Source organism: Stegostoma tigrinum, chromosome 9, assembly GCF_030684315.1.
Source record: "Stegostoma tigrinum isolate sSteTig4 chromosome 9, sSteTig4.hap1, whole genome shotgun sequence".
In the NCBI taxonomy this organism is placed as follows: domain Eukaryota; kingdom Metazoa; phylum Chordata; class Chondrichthyes; order Orectolobiformes; family Stegostomatidae; genus Stegostoma; species Stegostoma tigrinum.
Genome location: NC_081362.1, coordinates 83,509,873 through 83,530,674, shown reverse-complemented (window position 1 = coordinate 83,530,674; position 20,802 = coordinate 83,509,873). Strand labels below are relative to the sequence as shown.

Genomic DNA, 20,802 nt, shown 5'->3' with positions numbered 1-20,802 from the left:
CATCTTCGGTCCGCCTCCCCCTCTCTCCCTATTTATTCCAGAACCCTCACCCCATCGCCATCTCTGATGAAGGGTATCGGTCCAAAACGTCAGCTTTTGTGCTCCTGAGATGCTGCTGGGCCTGCTGTGTTCATCCAGCCTCACATTTTATTATCTTGGATTCTCCAGCATCTGCAGTTCCCATTATCACCAATGCGGTATATCTGTTTGAGGCAATTTACATTTTAGCAAGTATTCACGATTCATTGGATTAATGCTTTTGTTATTCACACTGAGAAAAAGTCATAAATTACTTTTTAAGGTGAATGTGTTTTACAGTCTCTCTCTGGAATTGCAGACTGGATTCCACTTTTAACTCTGGCCCAGTGCTGCTGAGATTCTGTCCATTTAGTCAAGAAGAACAATTGTAAAAGTCAGATATAGATTGGTCCCATGCATTGATAACTGGTTAAAAGTGTGCAATTGCCATATTTCACACAGCATTGGAAACTGGCCTCAGCAACATTACATCAGCTAAGAAGCCTGAACTCTCTCAGAACAAAATAGTAACTGGGACGAGAACTTCTGGCAGCTGCAACATTGGACCAAGAGCAAAATATTTCATCAATCAAAATCTATAACTTCATAGATAGCCAAGTGTTTCCAAGGTGGAGATGATGGTACTTGTAATACTTGTAATGAGATCAGCCAGGTTGAGTTCTGTGATTGGGGCTGTTAACCTGGACCAATCAGGGATCCCTGGCTGGCAGATGTTAACAGGTGTGTCAGAGGTTCTATTCACTGAGAGCTCTCGGGGAGCTGGATCAGTCCGAGAATTCTCCGTGTGTAAATAAAGGGTGACTTAGTGACACGATACCAGCGTCTGTGGAGTTATTTCAATCATGCTGCTAGGCTAGTAATCCAGAGGCTATTGTGTTCCAAGAAAACACAAAACCATAAACTGCAGTTCGTAGTAAACAGGAACACGCATTGGGTCATTTTTATGAGAAAATAATTGGATACAGTCCAGAAATTCTCTTCAGGTATCTGTAGCATATGTAAAAGTGTAAGGTTAAACTTCAGTCTCATTTAATTACATTCTCTGTCAATTGTTTCAAATACTTTACAAACAAACTAATTTCATGTTAACCACCTTAGACTGAATGACAGGGTTATTCCTGCATCACCTTGAGTTTGAATCCCATCTGAATTTGAGAGCTTGTCTCAACAGCACATTGCTGTAAAAATAGCCTGGTTCACCAATGACCCTTTTGGGAGGGAGCTCTGTCTAAGCCAATCAGGCCTACATGTGACTCCCCACCCACAGACATGTGACTGTTCCATAAACCCACTCTGAAATGGCCCCAGAGAGAGCAGACTGAGTCCCACTTTAATATCTTATGTGGGACATGGCTTCCACAACAGTGTAGTATTTGATCAATATTGCACTAAAGAATCAGCTAGATTATGTTTCCCAAACTCTAAACTGGCTTCAAGAACAATAAAATTAAACCTGAGCTACTTGATGGGAAATTACACAAAAATACAGGAAATAGGAACAAGTGAGGCCATTCAACCTCAAGTCTGTCTCACTATTCTGTTAACTCATGGCTGATCTGTCCCAGGTCTCCACTCCTTCAATGTGCCAATCACCATTGTGCTCAACTCCTCTATTTCAAAATTGCATCTACCTCCTCTTTAAATACTTCCAGTGATCTAGCCTCCATAATTCTCTGGGGTCAAGGATTCTCAATATTCATTCCCCTCTGGGAGAAGAAATTCTTTTGCATCTCAGTTTTGGATGACTGACCCCTTATTCTTTTAACTACATCCCTTAGTTCATTTGTGAGAATATCTTCTCAACACCACCCCTATCATGCCCCATCAGAACCTTGTGAGTTTCAATAAGATCACCCACTCATTCTTCTAAACATGAATGAATAAAAACTTAACCTGTTTAGCTGTTCTAGAAAAGTCAACCCATTCAGGAATCAGTCTACAGAGCCTCTTTTGAACTGTCTTTTCTTCAAATATTAAATGTTCAAAGTAAATGAAAACAAAAACATTCAGTTAGTCAAATTGTTGACTCCCATCAACATCTTTTCTCTTGTATTATAAATTGTTGTTATCAGTTGTATTTTGGCATTCTTGCATTTGGACTGAAGAGTGCAAGAGGAAAAACGTGTTTCCACCTTCAGAAAGGTAGTTCTCTTACTGTCCATATTATTTTGCTCCTGTCTTGCTCTCAGCAGCATTTTTGAAAGTAATCTCTAATTTCAGCTGACTCCAGGCTAACCCTGGAGGGGTGGTGGCCTTAACTGCTAATATCTTGCACCTGAAGCACCTTTATCTAGTTAATACATTATTAGAATGAAATTGATTGTGTATGCAGCACAATCGTCTGCTGTCTTTCATTGTGAAAATGCTTGACTGTAGCTTTTAAAATATATCTTGATTTTCAAACCTACCAAAATTAATGCCACATGCTATACAGACCAGCCTTTCAGTCAGTGAGACCATTCAGCCTAAGGTGGTAACACAAAATACACTTAGTTTTGTTTATAGGGTATTTGAAACCACTAACTGAGAATGTAATTAATGAGATTGAAGTTTAACCTTTCATTTTTATACAAGCCACTGATGCCTGAAGAGAATTTCTGGACTGTATCCAATTGTATTCCTGTAAAAATGATCCATGCTTGTTCATGTTTACTATGATCCACCGTTCATGCTTTTATGTTTTCTCGGAATACATAAATCCGAAATAGGAGCAGAATAAGACATTTGGCCCTTTTGAGACTGCTCAGCCACTCAATAAGATCACAACTGATCTTACCTCAACTCCACCTGCCTGATTTACCCCTAGTTCCCTGAGTAATTCCAGTACCTAACAAATCTACTGATCTGTGTATTGGCTGTATTCAACAACAGAGCTTTCTAAACTCAGTAAAAAAAACACAAACCCTTGAGAGAGGAAATTTCTAGATTCCTCAGTCAGGGACATGTTTTCTCAGTGTCTACCCTGTCCAATCTCTTAAATGTTTTTTATGTCAAACTCCGAATGAAAAACCAGGTAAACTGGCAAATGAGACATAGCGGCCCAAATGAGCTTAGCTGGCCAGTAAACTCATTTTCAAGTATTACAGTTGTTTCTCTCTTTTTTTCTTCTCTCTTGATAGTTAGATTCACCTTAAATTCCTGAAAATATTGGATTTTTCCACTCAATCACTCCCCACAGGTCAATCCCCACATTCCATTGAACCTTTGCTGTACTCCCTCTAAAACAATTATAGTGTTCCCTAGGTAAGGAGACCAAAACTGTAATCTGTTCTGCAGGAGTGGCCTCAGCAATACTCTGCTTAATCATGTTAGGATTTTCTAAGTATCTTGTCACAACTTTCTGGTGATAAACTATATACATTTCAAGATGTGTCGTTCAACAAAATATTTCATTTTCTCTTGAAAGTGTGTTCTTGGGAGGTCTACATTTTTGTTCCTTCAGTTGTCTGCTGTGCCAGTTTTTGACTGTTGCTTCTCAGTCAAAAAGTTGAAACTCCACTTTAAAAAACTTCAGCATAAAAATTGAGACTGACGCTCCACTGCAAAACTGGAAAGGGAGACTGAGATTACATCTTCCAGGTTAAACTGAGACCTTGTCTGCTATCTCAGTATTGGAGCATATCCCATGGCACTATTTTGAAGAAGATTATCTCAGTGACCTAGCCAATAGTTATCCAGCAATCAGCAACACAAAAAGCTGATTGGCCTGTCATTATCCATTGCCTTTTTTTTTAAAGAGTTTGCTGTGCAGATATTACCTCAGCATTTTCTTATGTTACAAATGTGTTTGCCCGTGAAATAGTCTAGAATGTTCTGAGATCATGAAATGTTGTGTATAAATGCTCATCTAATCACAGATGCAGTGGTTCAAGAAGGCAACTCACTACCATCTTGTAGAGATGGGCAATAAATGCTGGCCAGCCAGAGATGCCCATTCCCAAGAAGTGAATAAAACAAGTCTGATTTTTCTGAAGCATTGTCAGTTCCAATACGCCCATGTTGGAGTCTGTCCCATCTCAGAACCATCTTTCGATTTTACTTGAGACATTCGGCATTATTAGCAATGCGTAGACACGTCTCCTTGTAGTGGTAGAATATGTTGCAGGAGGAATCAAGGTTGACAATTCCCATCTGCTGCTTTGCCTTGAACAGAATTCACTTCAATTCCACAGATGAAAGAGTTGGGTATCATCATGTACAACTGTAGCTGCCTTGGCTTAGACCTGCACAAAGTCTTCTCTGCGTATTGGCAGCTAGAGTACCGAAACTCTCCACCTGAGATTTGGTCAAAGAAGCTGTTCGGTATTTCCAGCATGCATTCTCCCCTCAAGCTACAGCTGAATGGGCTTGAAGCCAGTGTCTATCTAGCTGTAAGTAAAGTTTCATTTTGATACTCATTGTATTGCCAATTTTGTCAGAAAATGGAGCAGATTTACCCTTAATGAAACCAGTCATTAATCCTGGAAGTAAATATTAAGCAAGAAGTGCAGGGTAACAAAGTGTGGGGCTGGATGAATACAAGCAGCACAAAAGCTGATGTTTCGGAAGGGTCTAGGCCTGAAACGTCAGCTTTTGTGCTCCCAAGATGCTGCTTGGCCTGCTGTGTTCATCCAGCCCCACACTTTGTTATCTTGGATTCTCCAGCATCTGCAGTTCCCATTATCTCTGAAGCAAGAAGTGCAGCTTGCTTAGTGCTGTGCGGTTTTCATTTGGTTCTGATTAGGCTTTTTTTGCCCAATCAACGCACAGTCCACTAGAGACATCTATCCTTGTGTGTGATATATTGCATCCTTTGTAGAGAACTTGAACCACCTGGCGTGCATTCAAACTGTAGAAGTGACAGCATTCAGAGATAATAACACATCTTTGTTACTTCGTACCTGGCCGGTGTTGAAGCTGAAACTAACATTGGCCAGTGTTGAGAAAAATGAATAAAATCTGGAGTGAGTGACTGTAAGAGATTAGCATTCTTATATAACCCTGCTTTACACTTGCTGACTCACATCTTCCTTCTCCATAGACCTCTCCTGCATCTTTATGCCCCAGTGGTCGCACCAGAGATATTGACGCTGTTCTCAGGGTTATTGCCAATGCTCAGAGGTTCATTCATGTCGCTGTCATGGATTATCTGCCCCTTGTCAATCGCACTAATGTTCGGAGGTCAGTAAAACATACTCACTACCAGGTTTACTTTCGATATTGTATTATTCAAAATGTGTAATTTAGTTTTGGATCCTACAAGCCAGTTGATCAGCATTCAGGACCAGCATGTTGCAGAGAGGATGAAAAATAAGGATGGCAAGATTTGGAAACCTTGGATTACAAGAGATATTGATAGTATAGGTAAAAAGGAAAAGGAGGCATTTGTAAGGTTCAGGAATCTGAATTCGAGCAAGGCCTTTGGGGAGTGTAATAGAAGCTGAAAAGAAAAACAGAAAGGTACAGCACAGTTGCTCAAAGGTTAGCACTCTGCCTCACAGCGTCACCCAAGTTTGTTTCCACTGTCAGCTGATGTCTCAGAAGACTGGAGAATAGGCAATAGCGTTCTTTTGTTTAAGAAGGACAACAGGGCTAATCCAGGAAATTATAGGCTAGTGAGCCTTACACTAATGGGAGGGAAATTATTGGAGAAGATTGTAAAAGACAAGATTTACTTGCATTCGGAAAAGAATGTACTTATTAGGGATTGTCAGCACAGTTTTATGCCAAGGAGAAGGGGGAGGTCGTGTCTCACAAGCTTGATTGAGGCTTTTGATGAAGTGACGAAGATGATTGATGGAGGTAGGGCAGTGTATGTTGTCTACATTGACTTTACTAAACGATTTAACAAGGTCCCTCATGGTCAGCTGGCCCAAAAGATTAAATCATGTGGAATTTATGATGAGTTGGCAAATTAGATACAAAGTTGGCTTGGCCACAGAAGACAGAAGGTATTTTTGGAGAGGTGTTTTCCTGACTGCAGATCTGTGTCAAATCTTAGTGGTGTTCTACAAGGACCAGTGCTGGGACTTTGGTTGTTTGTAATACATATAAATGATATGGCTGAAAATTAAGGTGGTCTGATGACATAAATTTGGAGAATTGGAAGATAACAAGGAAGGTTATCAAAGGGTACAGCAGGATATTGATCAGTTGGAAAGTTGGGCAGAGAAATGGCAGATGGAGTTTAAGTGCGGGACAAGTGTGGACAAGAGTGAGGTAATGCATCTTGGGAGGTCAAATGCATGAAGAGGAGTATTGATGTTAAGGGTGATCTTTGGGTGCAAGTTGCAACACTGAAAGTTGCAACACAAATGGACAAAATGGCAAAGAAGGCAAATGGCATGCTTGCCTTCGTTGGTCAGGGCATTGGCTATAAAAGTTGGCAAGTCATATTACAGCTGTTTAGTTAGGCTACACTTCGAGTACTGTGTGCAGTTCTGATCGTCACACTATAGGAAGGATATGGAGGCTTTGAGAGGATGCAAGAGGTTTACCAGGATGTTGTTGGAATTGGAATAAATTAGCTATAAAGAGAGGTTGGACAAACTTGGGTTGTTTTTGTAGAGCGTCAGAAGCTGTAGGGTCAGCTAATAGAATTATATAAAAATTATGAGAGGCATGGGTAGTGTGGATAGTCAGAGTCTCTTTCCCAGGGTGGAAATGTTAAATAATAGTGGTCATAGATTTAACGTGAGAGGTGGTAAGTTTAAAGGAGATATGTGAGGAAAGTATTTTATGCAGAGGGTGGTAGGTGCATGGGACACGGTGCTGAGGGAGGTGCTTGAAGCAGGTACAACAGCAACATTTAAGAGGCTTTTATGTAGGCACATAAACAGGCAGGGAAAAGAGGAGATAAAATCTGAGAGAACTGCGGCTGCAGTAAGTCAGGAACAAAAACAGAACTTGCTGGAAATGCTCAGCAGGTCTAGCAGCATCTGTGAAGAAAAGATCAGACTTAATGTTTCGGGTTCGGTGAGTTCTGAGGAAGGGTCACCAGACTGGAAATGTTAACTGATTTTTTTTTCTTCACAGATGCTGCCAGACCTGCTGACCTTTTCCAGGGAATAGAGGAATATGGACTAGGCAGGTGGGATGAGTTTAGAGTGGTATCGTGGTTAGCACAGACATGGTGGGCTAAGGGGCCTGTTGCGGTGCTGTGCTGTTCTGTGTTCTTAGTCCTGTTTGGGAATATGTTGGCTGCAAATGTCCTACTTGGAGAATTTGCCATTCCATTGTAAGGCGTAAAATTCTGATTTTGATTCACAGTCTGTGCTGAAGCTGCTGCCAATACCCCAGTTACCAATCTGGAATAGAGGAGATATAAGGTAGCCAGATCCCTTGCTCCCAATCTTTCTCATTCAAAAATGCGACTGTTTGGACAAAGGGATAGAACTTGATTGTGATGCCTAAGAGAAGATGGTAAATGGGGCTGCCAGCATCCTGCAGTTATATTTCCCTCAGCATAAGTTCCTTCAATAGAGGATGGGGTGCGGTGAGAAATAAATGCAGTTCACTTTACAAAACCAACTGCATTGAATTTACTACAAATGTACTTGTACTGAGTTCAGTCTATTTTTGTTTATGTGCTTCAGGCATAATTTCAAAAACTGGCAACCTGAACGTTAAATAAAAACCAAAAGAACGGCGGATGGTATAAATCAAGAACAAAAACAAAGTTGCTGGAAAAGCTCAGCAGGTCTGGCGGCATCTGTGAAGGAGAAAACAGAGTTAATGTTTCGGGTCCGGTGACCCTCCCTCAGCTGACAGCTTTATCAGTCAAAGCATAGATTAGAAAGAGGAAGGTTATGTTGGAGCTGTAAAGGACTTTGGTTAGGCCACAGCTGGAGCCCTCTGTGCACAGTGCATAGTTCCAGTCACTGCATTATGAGAAGGAAGTGATTGCACTGGAGGAGTGCAGAGGAGGAGATTCACCAGGATGTTGCCTGGGATGGAGCAGTTTAGGTGTGAAGAGAAGTGGTTTTCTTTAGAGCAGGGATGGCTGAGGGTAGACTGATTGAGGTGTATGACATTATGAGGAGTGTGCACGGGGGGACGGAAAGCAGCTGTTGAACAGTCAATAATGGGGGGATACAATTTTAAGACAAAAAGCAGGAGTTTTAAAGGGAATTTGGGAAAAAGGAAATTTGCCCAGAGGTTGGTGGAAATGTGACAAACACTGCGTGGGAGATTAGTTGAGGTGGGAAATCTCCCAATCTTTAAAAAGGACTTTTATGAGCACTCGACATGCCATACATTCAAGGATTTCAGCCAAATAGTGGAAAGTGGGTCTAGTGTAGATTAGGATAGATTTTTGTCAGTGCAGTCTCAATGGGTCAATGGGCCAAGGGACCTCTTCTGTACCGAATGATTCTATAGCATTCCATGAACTATCTTCAGCTTCATTTTTCTGTAAGCTTCTCTTCTCATTGTTAACCGAAATTGATTATCTCTTTTAATTTGCCTGTATATCATCAGAACGTAGGAGAAGGGGAAATTGATTAACATTGCTATAAATCTTGTTCTATTTTCTTGTATAATCATGGAACGATACTGCATAGCAGTTGGGTTGCGCTGCCCATTGTGACTATACTGTCTGTTTGGTAGCGCTATCCAATTAATTCCATTCCTCTACTCTCACCTCTTAGTCCTCTAACTGATTTCCTTTCCATTTTTACCTCCAACACCAGGGGCTGTTAACTTAATAAGTTGCCTACCATGTGGCACCATATCAAACACCTTCTGGAAACCTACATATATTACATCCACTGCTTACCCTTTATCTATGTTGCTTATTACTTCCTCAAAGAATTCTAACAAATTTGTCAGATTTGGTATCCCTTTTGGTAAGCCTTCCTGGATCCCCTTGTCATAGAATCCCCACAGTGTGGAAGCAGGCTGTTTGGCCCAACAAGCCCACATAGATGTTCTGAAGAGTATCCCACCCAGACCCATCCCCCTACCCTACCCCTGCATTTCCCACAGCTAATCCACCTAACCTACACATCCGTAGACACCATGGACAATTTTAGCGTGGTCAATCCTAAGTTGCCTATCTTTGGACTGAGGGAGGAAACTAAAACACCCGGAGGAAACCCATGCAGACATGGGGGGAATGTGCAAACTCCACACACAGTCATCTGAGGATGGAATCGAATCCAGGTCTCCGCTGCTATGAGGCAGCAGTGCTAACTACCGAGCAACCATATACAGCTCTACTGTGACTTTAACCTGAGAGTCACCACATCTCAGGTGAGGGGTAGGATTGAGCAGTCAGGACCTTCATGGTGACCTAAGCTGGTGTGAGAAAATGCCATGAGGTGTTGTATCCCAGGCTGTTGAGGAGTTACCGGGGCCCTGGCAGAAATTTTCAAATCTTCTCTGGCTACAGGTGAGGTGCTAGAGGACTATTAATATTGTCCCATCATTAAAATCTGGAAAAAGGGATGGACCAGAAATGATGGGCCAGTCAGTATAATGTTGGTAGGGTGGAAGTTATTAGAATTCTGAGAGACAGGATATATCTGCACTTGGAGAGACACGGACTAGTCAGGGATAGTCAGCATAGATTTGTTAAAGGAAGATCATGTTTGACAACTTTGACTTTTTTGAGGAGGTAACGAGGGGTGTTAATAAGGGGAATGTATTTGATGTGGTCTCATGACCTTCAGAAGGGCATTAAGAGCCTATAGGATCCAAGGCAAAGTGCTTGCTGCACCTAGTCCTAGCTATTAGTGACTCATAAACAAGGGCAGCCAGATCTGTTTAGAAACCTACACTTACTAACATCTCACCACTGAAGAAATATTCTGCATTTCTGATGCATTTTTTCCCTACCAAAGTGAATAACTTCAGACTGAAGGTGTGCCCATCTACCAGGTTGTAGCCTGTTCACCTGTCCAGCCCTCTTGAAGCCTCCTAACAGCTTCCTCACAACTTATATTCCGACCAAGGCTGGTGTCATCGTAAAGTGAGTGAATACCCACATTCCGATTGTTTGTAGAGATTGTGAACAACAGTGGACCTCACACAGATCCTTGCGGTACCTCATCAGTAATAGTCTACCATCCTGGGAATGACTTGTTTATTCTGACTGCCTGCTTTCAGTCTGTTCAACAATTCTCGATCATGGAGCTGCAATGATGTCAACAACTGCTTCCTGGAATAGTGCCATGGAATCTGCCATGTCAGACCTGAGAGGGCAGACAGGGCTTTGGCTTGACCTTATGTGGAAGATTAAGGGCAATAAGTGGTGGTGCCCAATGACAGGGACTGCTGTGCGTGACAATGAAATCAAGAAAACTTCACATTAATGTCGACTCAGATGAAAAGTGGGGAATTATTGGAGCTTCAGGATGTTGTCATAAAGAATTACATTGCTATTTTAACATAGACGTCAAGCGTATAAACATAAATACATCTCGATCTATTTTGAAATGTTGATGATATGATGCTATAAAAACGTACTCGATATTTCTACAGGATTAATTGATTGGCCTACAAAGAATTACATAAATATCATAAACAAATTTACTAACGTAAATAACTTACACGGGCACAGTGGGGCAAATGGCTTCCTGCCATCCACTGTTTAAATGTTACACTCTGTTCATCTGCTACTGATACACAAGCAATGATTTTTGGATTATTAAATGTATAGCAATGCATTTGTGTGGTTGAGTAGAATCAGGAAGTGAGCTACTCATTGCAGTATTCCTAGACACTGACCTGCTCTTGTAACTACTGTATTTATGTGGTGAGTCCATTATAATTGCTGGGCCGTTGATAACACTTATGATGACAGAGTGGCTTTGAGTGGTGGTTACACCATTGAAGATCAAGAGGCAGTAGTTAGATTGTCTCTCATTGGAGATAGTCATTTGCATGGCACAAAAGTTCCTTGCGACATTTCAGCCCAAGCCTGGAATTTGTCATGATTCCCCAAAGTCTGTCCACCATCTACAGGACACAAACAAGACGCAGCTCCACCAACACTCAAACAAATTGACATGGTCCAGAACAAAGCAACCTGCTTTTTTGGCACCACATCCAGAAATATCCATTCCCTCCACCACCGATGCTCAACAGTAGACATATGTACTATCTACATGATTCACTGCAGAAATTCACCCTTAGACAGCACCTTCAAAACTCATGACCATTTCCATCTAGAAGGACAATGGCTTGCCACATGGTAGGCTACCTATTAAGTTAACAGCCCCTGGTGTTGGAGGTAGAAATGGAAAGGAAATCAGTTAGACGACTAAGAGGTGAGATACATGGGAACACCACCACTTGTAAGTTCCCCTCCAAGTCATTCGCCATCTTGACTTGGAAATATATTGCTGTTCTTTCAGTGTCATTGGGTCAAAATCCTGGAACTCCCACCCTAATAAGGATTACAGCAGTTCAGGAAAATAGCGCACCATTACCTTCTCAAGAACAACTATAGATGAGCAATAAAATATTGGGTCAACCAGCGATGTCCATAATCCTACAAATTACCAAGCTAGGAGAAGAAAAGAATAGGGCTAAGCCCTGAGGAGCTTAAATCATTTTAGTCTGGTTTCAAGAGGTTAAAGTTTCTGCTTAAAGGGCAGTTTTCAACTGTGTTAAATGTACAAGTGCGAAGTTTTGTTCATTAGTTTTAAGTAGAAGTTGCCTACTAAAATAGTGCTTCATTAAAATTGCTTATTTGTTACAGTTTAAAATATGAAAATTTATTGGGGCAATCTTTCAACTGTTGGCAGCTATCGATCTTGACAGGGATCAGTCATAACAACACCTTTGTACCTTTCTGTTCCCCTAGATACCGCAAAATACAGCATCAGCTGAACCTGGAAGCGAAGGCCGGCAGTGTTAATTATCAGAATAGCAGTTTTGTTTGTTCCGCTGAAGGCAAGAAATCCTTGTGTTGTGTTTCAGGTACTGGCCTCTGATAGATAATGGCCTGCGGGAAGCTCTCTTTCTGCGGCAAGTGAGGGTGCGAATGTTGGTCAGCTGCTGGAAGGGAACCTACTTACCAATGCTCAACTTCCTGTGGTCCCTGAAAATGTTCTGCAGTGAGCCCATCAACTGCAGCTTCGAAGTGGTGAGTGTAGTCTACTTCCATAGATTTTCTCGTTACTCCATCTGTGGTCTTACCTCTAGCTGCCTTTGTTTACCATTCTGGTATCACCTTCCCTCTGACTCTCCGCCTCTATCACATGTTGTGAAGCATCGGTCTTTGACAAACTTTTTGGTCATTTGTGCTCATGTCTCCTTCTGTGGATGAGTGTCATATTTTGTCTGGGGTTTATTTTCAATCTTAGATATATGCTGTAGAAATTCAAGTTATTTCTGCACGGGACTCATCATGCACATGGAATCTCTTCCAGGTGGAATTTACGCCCAGGTGAGGTTATCTAGTCAGGGTATAGACAGACATTTAGCTCAATAGAGGAGTCACTTTCGCACCAAATGATAGTGAACCAGCCACCTGTTTAGCTCTTTTTGCAATTTCCGGTCAAGGGAAAAGGAGGTTGGGTGTAGTATAAAGAGGAGAGGAGAAGAATAACTCAGAGACCTAAAATGGCACATAATCTGGATGGAGGACCAGGTACCTGTTTGAACTGAATTGGCTGAAATTTAGAAGGCCAACCAGGTTCTGGGTAGGAAGGAGGCAACAGATGGCAAGAAGAGAACTGCCAAAAAAATGACCAAGGGTAGTGGGAGCAGGAGAGGAGGAAGATCCAGAGAGAGACGTCAACAACTAAAAATGTGAAAGAGATTAAAAGACTAGTAGTAGCACCAAAAAGAGCAAAAGGGAGAAGGAACCCAAGATTGTCGGGCAGCAGCACCTAAAAGAGTTGTCTAGTCCAGTCTATTCTAGTCCATTCCAGACCAGTCCAGCCCAGTCTGTAGTTCCAAAGGGAATTATTGCATTCTGAGAAAAGTCAAAGTGCGATATCATAGGAAAGCAAGTAGTTGTTTGGTTGGTGAGTATGTTTTAGTTTTAACTTCTGAAGAACTTGAGAATATCTGCTGATGCCCCCAAAATGCTCTGAATGCACATGTTGCCATTCTGCTCATATTTACTATGCTTCTTTTGGTGCTGCCATGTTTTTGTACTGGCAGAATATTTCACAAAGTGTGCATTTGCAGAGATCTCCACAATGTGAACATTTTGGAGATGTCAGGAGACACAACCTGAAAGCTCAGCTAATTCCAGTAACTGAAAAGTTGTCTCAGTAGTAGTGGGGTTTACTCATAATAGTAAAACTTGTTAGATTGGCTGATGTGTCAGTGATAATGGGAACTGCAGATGATGGAGAATCCAAGATAATAAAGTGTGAAGCTGGATGAACACAGCAGGCCCAGCAGCATCTCAGGAGCACAAAAGCTGACGTTTCGGGCCTAGACCCTTCATCAGAGTGGGGGATGGGGTGAGGGTTCTGGAATAAATAGGGAGAGAGGGGGAGGCGGACCGAAGATGGAGAGAAAAGAAGATAGGTGGAGAGGAGAGTATAGGTGGGGAGGTAGGGAGGGGATAGGTCAGTCCAGGGAAGACGGACAGGTCAAGGAGGTGGGATGAGGTTAGTAGGTAGGAGATGGAGGTGCGGCTTGGGGTGGGAGGAAGGGAAGTGTGAGAGGAAGAACAGGTTAGGGAGGCGGGGACAAGCTGGGCTGGTTTTGGGATGCAGTGGGTGGAGGGGAAGAACTGGGCTGGTTGTGTGATGCAGTGGGGGGAGGGGACGAACTGGGCTGGTTTTGGGATGCGGTGGGGGAAGGGGAGATTTTGAAGCTGGTGAAGTCTACATTGATACCATTGGGCTGCAGGGTTCCCAAGTGGAATATGAGTTGCTGTTCCTGCAACCTTCGGGTGGCATCATTGTGGCACTGCAGGAGGCCCATGATGGACATGTCGTCTAAAGAATGGGAGGGGGTGTTGAAATGGTTCGTGACTGGGAGGTGCAGTTGTTCATCGCGAACCGAGCGGAGGTGTTCTGCAAAGCGGTCCCCAAGCCTCCGCTTGGTTTCCCCAATGTAGAGGAAGCCACACCGGGTACAGTGGATACAGTATACCACAATGGCAGATGTGCAGGTGAACCTCTGCTTAATATGGAAAGTCATCTTGGAGCCTGGGATAGGGGTGAGGGAGGAGGTGTGGGGGCAAGTGTGGCATTTTCTTATCTTAGATTGGCTGATGACTATTTATTATTTATTTTAACTTGGGAATTTCAGTTGCAGCAAGTCGAACAATTTATTGAAATACCAAGAATATGAACATTGACAGGACTAGTGACTGAATAAAATGCCATGAGTGGAATAAATATTTAAACCCCCAGTATACAAGGTGGTAAGAGATGTCTATCTGATAGCTGCAGAATGTGGGAATTCATGGATGCCTGTGTAATCCATGGCAAGTACATAGGTAGATTAGATTAGATTCCCCACAGCAAACATTTCTTCAGGAAGAGTCTATGGTAAGAGGAACTTTGACCCTGAGTCATTGAGCTGGAGCCTAAGCTGCAGACATTGTGATACATCAGAGAGGGGGAAGTGTTACCACAATGCGCTCTTCCAGGAAGCAGTGGCACCCCTTATGATCTGATTTGATCCATGGACAGGAATAGCTGGCCGTGAGTGTGAGTGGGGCAGACTTAGAGATTGAGAAGGTAGAAGTGTAGCCTTAACCCTTGCAATTATCCAACGGGTTTAAGATTTTATAGTCTGTGCGGATAAAGAGGACATGTAGAGTAGATGAACAAACTGAGCCTGGCTTCGCAATACGTGAAACCATTCAAGGTAGAAGAATTACTATGAATGTAGTGGTGGTGGAGGCAAGGAACAGTATCGTCTGGCACAGTTCTCTGTAGCCAAGAGCATGAATCCCGAACACTGTTGCCTGCCCAGTGCTGAGTTCAAAATGTTTTCTCTGGGCAGGAGAAGGTGATGCAAGATCATTGAGAAAATCCAGTTGCCATGGTCCAAGTAGGTATCAGTGACATCAGTAAGATGTTAAAGGTGCATGTAACATGTGTAACATAATCATGGGTGACTTGAATTTACTTTTCAACTTGGTAAACCTGAAACAGTAATACTGTGCAGGATGAATTCCTAGAATGTATATGAGATGTTTTCTAGAACAGAATATTGAGAAACCAACTAGAGAATGGACTGTTTTAGAGCCAATGTTAGACAATGAAAGAGGGCTAATTAATAATTTGAATGTAAATCAGGCTCTAGGGAAGAGTGAGCATAATATAAAAGAATTTTAGATAAAATTTGAAAGTGATATAGGTCCATCTAAAACTAGGCCTTAAATATAAAAAGAGGAGGTCAGGTGTGAGGGAAAATAAAGGTTGTTTTAAATTGAGAAGCTATGTTGTTTCTAGAAAAGCAAAGGTAGCATTTAAAGAATTAATATGTAGTGCTTTGCCACATTTCAGAGATAGACCTTTGTGAGCTGCTCTCCGTAGATCTTGTTTGTAAATTCAAAAGGCTTTAGGCCCCAAATATTTAGGGTAATGCATTGTTATTAAAAATAATGTCTTTTCATCCAAACCATTATTAGTTGGTTACTTTGAAAAGTCTATAAACACAAGAAGACTGTTTCAGACAGCAATAAATTAATTTGAAGAATGAATACTATGTCTTTAAAAATGATATTTTGCCTGGACAGTAAATCAGTACACTCTTTGTGGCAGGTTCTGTAAAATTGGCATCTAGAAATTAATGCAAGACATTAATTCACCTGAGGAATTAACTGATTAACATAAACTACTTTTACAACTGATTTCATCAAGCACTCTTTAATAGAATTTTTACAATGTAATTACTTAATATTTTTTATATGAAGAGAAATGGAAATCAGTGTTGTGACTGCAGAATTCCAATTTAGGGATTTAGCTGATCTCTTAAGACCTACTGCAAAGCCTTAAGTCTTCAATTTTGGCACACTGTTGACTTTGTGTCAGAGGTCATTGGTTACAGTCCCAGGCTTCAACGTTTAAGCCAGGCTGAAGTTTCGGTGCTGTGCTACGAGAGTACTACACTGTCTGAGATGCTGTCTTTCATGAAATGTTAAATTGAAGGGGAATGCAAAAGATCTAGAGTGTCTTTGAAAAAAGAACAATGAAGTCTGTTTCAGGCACAGCCCTATGATGCCTCTTTTTCTGCCCTAGCCAATATAACGGGCAATGCGTGTCCAGCATGTAATGAAGAGTAGAGTCCCTGCCTGCATATAGAATATTTATGGAATATTCTGATAGTTGGTTGGCTCAGTAGGCCGCAGGGTTGGTTGCTATGCATAATGATGCTGACAATCTGAAGTTACTACGTGTCTTCTCAACCTCACCCCTCACCTGAGGCGCATGGTGACCCTCAGATTAAACTCATCACCGATTGTTTCTCCGATAAAAGAGAAGCCCTATAGTTATCCGGGATGATTCATGGCCTTACCCTAGTTGCCCACTGAAGATTGAAATGCATGAGGTATTCAAAGTAAAGCTATAACTTTGGATAAATAGTGTTTATACTGTTTCCCCAAGAGCAGTCTCCACTTGAGGTAGTGTTGGATACAGGAATGTCCTTTTGGTCATTTCACCACAAAGAGTGGTATATTAAGCAGATACTAAAGGGGAAGAAATTGAAGCATTATAAATAGTAATGAGGAGGTTAGGATGAGAAGGCTTCAAATGAATCAAATAGCTCTATCTTGACTTTCCTCCCAAAATGAATTGTTTTTCCATATCCTTCAGCATCATTGAAAACATTTCATTGATCGTAGAGGAATAAACAGTGTAGCTAAGCTATAGTTTAATCAAATGGCTAATGAACATGTTTTGTGTAAATTATTAGTTGTTAGTGATGGTCATTTAATTGTATTCAGACAGGCTTAGCATCTTAGCTTTCTTTTCTCCTTCATTGGACACAAGGAACAGTTTCATTTTCAAATTTGTATTGATGGTCCTTTCAAGGTTTCACCCTGTGCTTATATCTTACAGAAGTATTTTGGAATTCCTGCTTCTGAAGGGGATGAGAAGGCCTCATTTTCCAGCATCAATCGCAACAAATACATGGTGACTGACAAAGCAGCATACATCAGTAAGTAAACAATCAGTATATTCTCACTTGATATGGAGAAGGTCAGATTACCAAATGCTGGGCATGCCCCTCAACTCGGCACAGCTACTTGGCAATGACCAAGGAGAGCTCATTGAGAGATTGTGTATTGACAGAAGATCTGCAGACACTCTGCACTGCGGGCATGGAAGTGCCAGTTGACACCCTGTCTTGCCTCCTTCCGGGCAGTGTCCTTCCACTTGCAAAATCAGTTGCTGCCCACGAATGTATTGAACAGAATCATAGAATCATAGATTCCTTACAGTGCCAAAGCAGGCCATTCGGCCTATTGAGCCCACACAGACCCTCCAAAGAGCATCACAGCCAGACCCACTCTATCCTCGTAACCCTGCATTTCCCATGGCTAACCCATCTAGCCTGCACATCCCAGGACACTATGGGCAACTTAGCACGGCCAATCCACCTAACCTGCATATCTTTGGACTGTGGGAGGAAACCGGAGCACCCAGAGGAAACCCACACAGACACAGGGCAAATATGCAGATTCCATACAGGCATTCACCCAAGGATTGAAAGAATACTGCCTCCTTTTCCTAAACCTCTACCATCTCAATGCTGTTCCAAACAAAACCTCCCGTTTACCCTTCTCTGCTTGCAACCATTACCAACTAAGAAAGAACATTTAAATTGCTCAACCCTGAATTCCTTTCCTTGTCAACAAAGGTAAGGTAATTAATGCCTACCAAATGCATGTTCAACTCACTTATTCGAATTTCTCCATTCAAATGTTTCTATGATTGGTAGGCGTACAGCATTTTCCCTCAATGATCTCTCTGCCACCATTGATTCAAACAACCATATCATCCTCCTCTAACCTCTCTTACTGATTTTAATTGAAACTTTAAAATAGCTGCTGAAGCTCTTTCAAGAATAACAGCAACACTGAATAATTCCTGTTCAGTGTCTCCAATGGCTAACCATTTCATGGGTAAAAATCAGCTGGGAATATAAAACACATGTGAAGGCCGAATTTGTGTTTAAAGTTAGCAGGTTCTCCTGCCGAGCATCATTTGCACATAACTATACAAACCCAGAATAAAGACTTTTTGGAAGAATGTTCTGTAAGATGAAGACATTAAATTAATCGGAGAGAGCTATGTGCTAACTGCCTAGGGGAGAGGGTAATACTGTGGTAGTGGCACCAGTACTTGTGTACCAGATAAATCAGTCTAAAGTGCTGAAGGTAGGGTTTCAGATCCTAGCGTGCCAGATAGTGAAATCTGACTTTGGGCCTTGTGTGCAGTAGTGATAGTATCTCTACTTCTGATCTGGAAGCTCCAGGTTCAAGTACCACTTACCCGGGAGATCTCTCATTACGTGACTGAACAGGCCGATTTAAAAATAACAATTCTAAACACTTTAATGAAGGAGCACAGCTGGAGCCAACCATACCAGGGCGAAATGCTCCTGATCTGATCCGATTCTGTGGAGATCCAGAAAATTGTACTATCTATTATAAATATACTGTGTGCATTTAAATGTCAGTACACAAGAGATGAAGTTTGACAGAATGGAAGGGAAAACACACAGAAAGGAGAAACTATGCATGGAAGTCTTTAAGTGGCATTCTGAGTTGACTTTCTGGTTTGATGTAGAAGATAGAAGCACTGATCCAACAGTTCGTTCACTTCTGACTAAAGAGAGGTTGTGTTAAGCACTGCAACAATGCATGTGATTTCAGTTATAATCTAGTATTCACCTCACAGAAAATGCTGGGGAGAATCTTGCAGGAGTCACGTCGGACATGAAGCATTAACTCTGCTGCCAGGTCTAATGAGTTTCTCCAGTGCTCTCTTCTTTTTCAGATTTACTGGACTAATAGTCCACCCCACCTTATCTTATCCCTGTCAAATTGCAGAGGGGCGAATCTGTTGCCGGAAGGTCATCCTCACTTCATACATTTGGGGTGGGATTGCATTGAATCCAAGAGTAAGAGCTGTGCTGCCAGACAGAGCAGCACCAGTTAATCTCTGTGAATGTAAGAATTGTAAAACAATAATAAAAATGATAAACGATGCATCAAATAATTTTTTCAGCTCTGTTTGATGATTTTAGGCCGATGCAGCAAAGTGACTACTAGGCCAAAAACCTGGAAGTTCATTCATAGAAGCATAGAATATTACAGCACAGAGGAGGCCATTCAGCCCATCTTAATGGCACCTGCTCTCTAAAAGAGCTGCTTACTTTGAACTCCTTGTTTTTGTACCATTACATTTTTAAAATGTTCTTTTGTTGTGTCAAGGATGATGTGCCCTCTTGTTACTGTCTCACGGGTCACAGGATATTTTTCCCAATGTACTTTTTGAACCCCTTCACTATTTTTGATGCCTCCATCTGACCTTCTTGTGACCTTCACTGTACTAAGGATAAAGCCTCAGTTCCTGTAATCGCTGCTCATAATTAAGGCTTCTCACTGCTGGGATCAACTTTATGAATCTGCTTCATATGCTCTCAAACTAATTCCAAACTGGGAGATTTCTGTATCATTTTTTTAAGAGTTGCATCTGCAAAACCTTTCAATAATTACAGAATGCTGATAGGACTGGATAGAGTGGACATGGAGCAGATGTTTCCACTATATGAGAGACTAGACTCGAGGACACAGCCTCTGAGCGAAGGAACAATCCTTTAAAACTGAGATGAGGAAGGATTTCATCAGCCAGAGGGTGGTTAATCTGCGGAATTTATTGCCACAGAGGCTGTAGAGGCCCAGTCATTGAATGTCTTTAAGATAGAGATAGATACGTTCTTGCTTGATAAAGGGATGGAAGGTGATGGGGAGAAGGAGAATGAGGTTGAGCCTTACATCAGCCATGATCGAATGGCAGAGCAGACTCACTGGACCAAATAGCCTAATTGTGCAGTATGTCTTATGGTCTAACTCTGTAGCTGGGACCTGCTATGAATGGATTTTATCATTGGAGCCTATTTTGTTTTGAAAAATCATCAAACAGCGATCAGCCACTGTCATTTATCTTGCAACATTCATCTTTCTTATTTCAATACTTAAACAGTAGGCCTATCAAAAACTGCATATGTAAGCCTGCTAGTAAGACAAGGTTGCTCAGATTTGACAGCATCCTGTTTTACCTGTCAGCAATCGTTTGAATCGTCCTCCTCTAATGTCCCTCTTCTGGTCATTTTCTAATATAGCTGCTGCAGCTCTTGAAACAGCTACTGCAGGACTTTTAAAGTCCAGCACAGTGTAAGCAAAGGCCACTTTATGAATCAGAATGATTGGAAATAAAAAGTGCTTTTGAAATTCTGCATTTTGACCTTCATTTAGTGGTCATCAGGATTACTGTGTAGTGGGAGGAAGATTTCAGGAAAGGAAGAACAATCCTCATGTTGTGGAAACTAGTTGTTAGTGAATCAATAGCTGCATATCTCCCTTCATTTTTATTTCCACTTACTTCACATGTTGAACACTGTGGTACAACATTAAAATTGACCCCCATGGTCTATTAACTTGAGAAGGTCAAATTGTTACCAATTATCCAGATAAAGTCTGACTGTAACTGACTTTATGTTGATGTTGCTCAAACCCAGGTCTGTGCTGTTCCTTTCATTTGGGTGAATCAGATTGAAACAGATAAAGAAACTAGGAGCAAGGTTCTGTCTGCTCTCTCAGGAAGGTATTAAAAAAAACTCCCAAGG

General features: G+C 41.6%; 1 protein-coding gene across 3 annotated transcripts in view; it reads left to right on the top strand.

Moving 5' to 3' along the window:
• The window catches only part of pld5 (phospholipase D family, member 5), an 81,164-nt gene that overhangs the window by 39,848 nt on the left and 20,514 nt on the right, over window positions 1-20,802 (top strand). For all 3 annotated transcript variants that reach the window (XM_048536428.2, XM_059648827.1, XM_048536431.2), the window contains 4 exons: window positions 4,212-4,409; window positions 5,060-5,199; window positions 11,944-12,109; window positions 17,007-17,106. In XM_048536428.2, coding sequence (XP_048392385.2) covers window positions 4,212-4,409; window positions 5,060-5,199; window positions 11,944-12,109; window positions 17,007-17,106 — 604 coding nt within the window. The remainder of the gene's footprint in view (window positions 1-4,211; window positions 4,410-5,059; window positions 5,200-11,943; window positions 12,110-17,006; window positions 17,107-20,802) is intronic.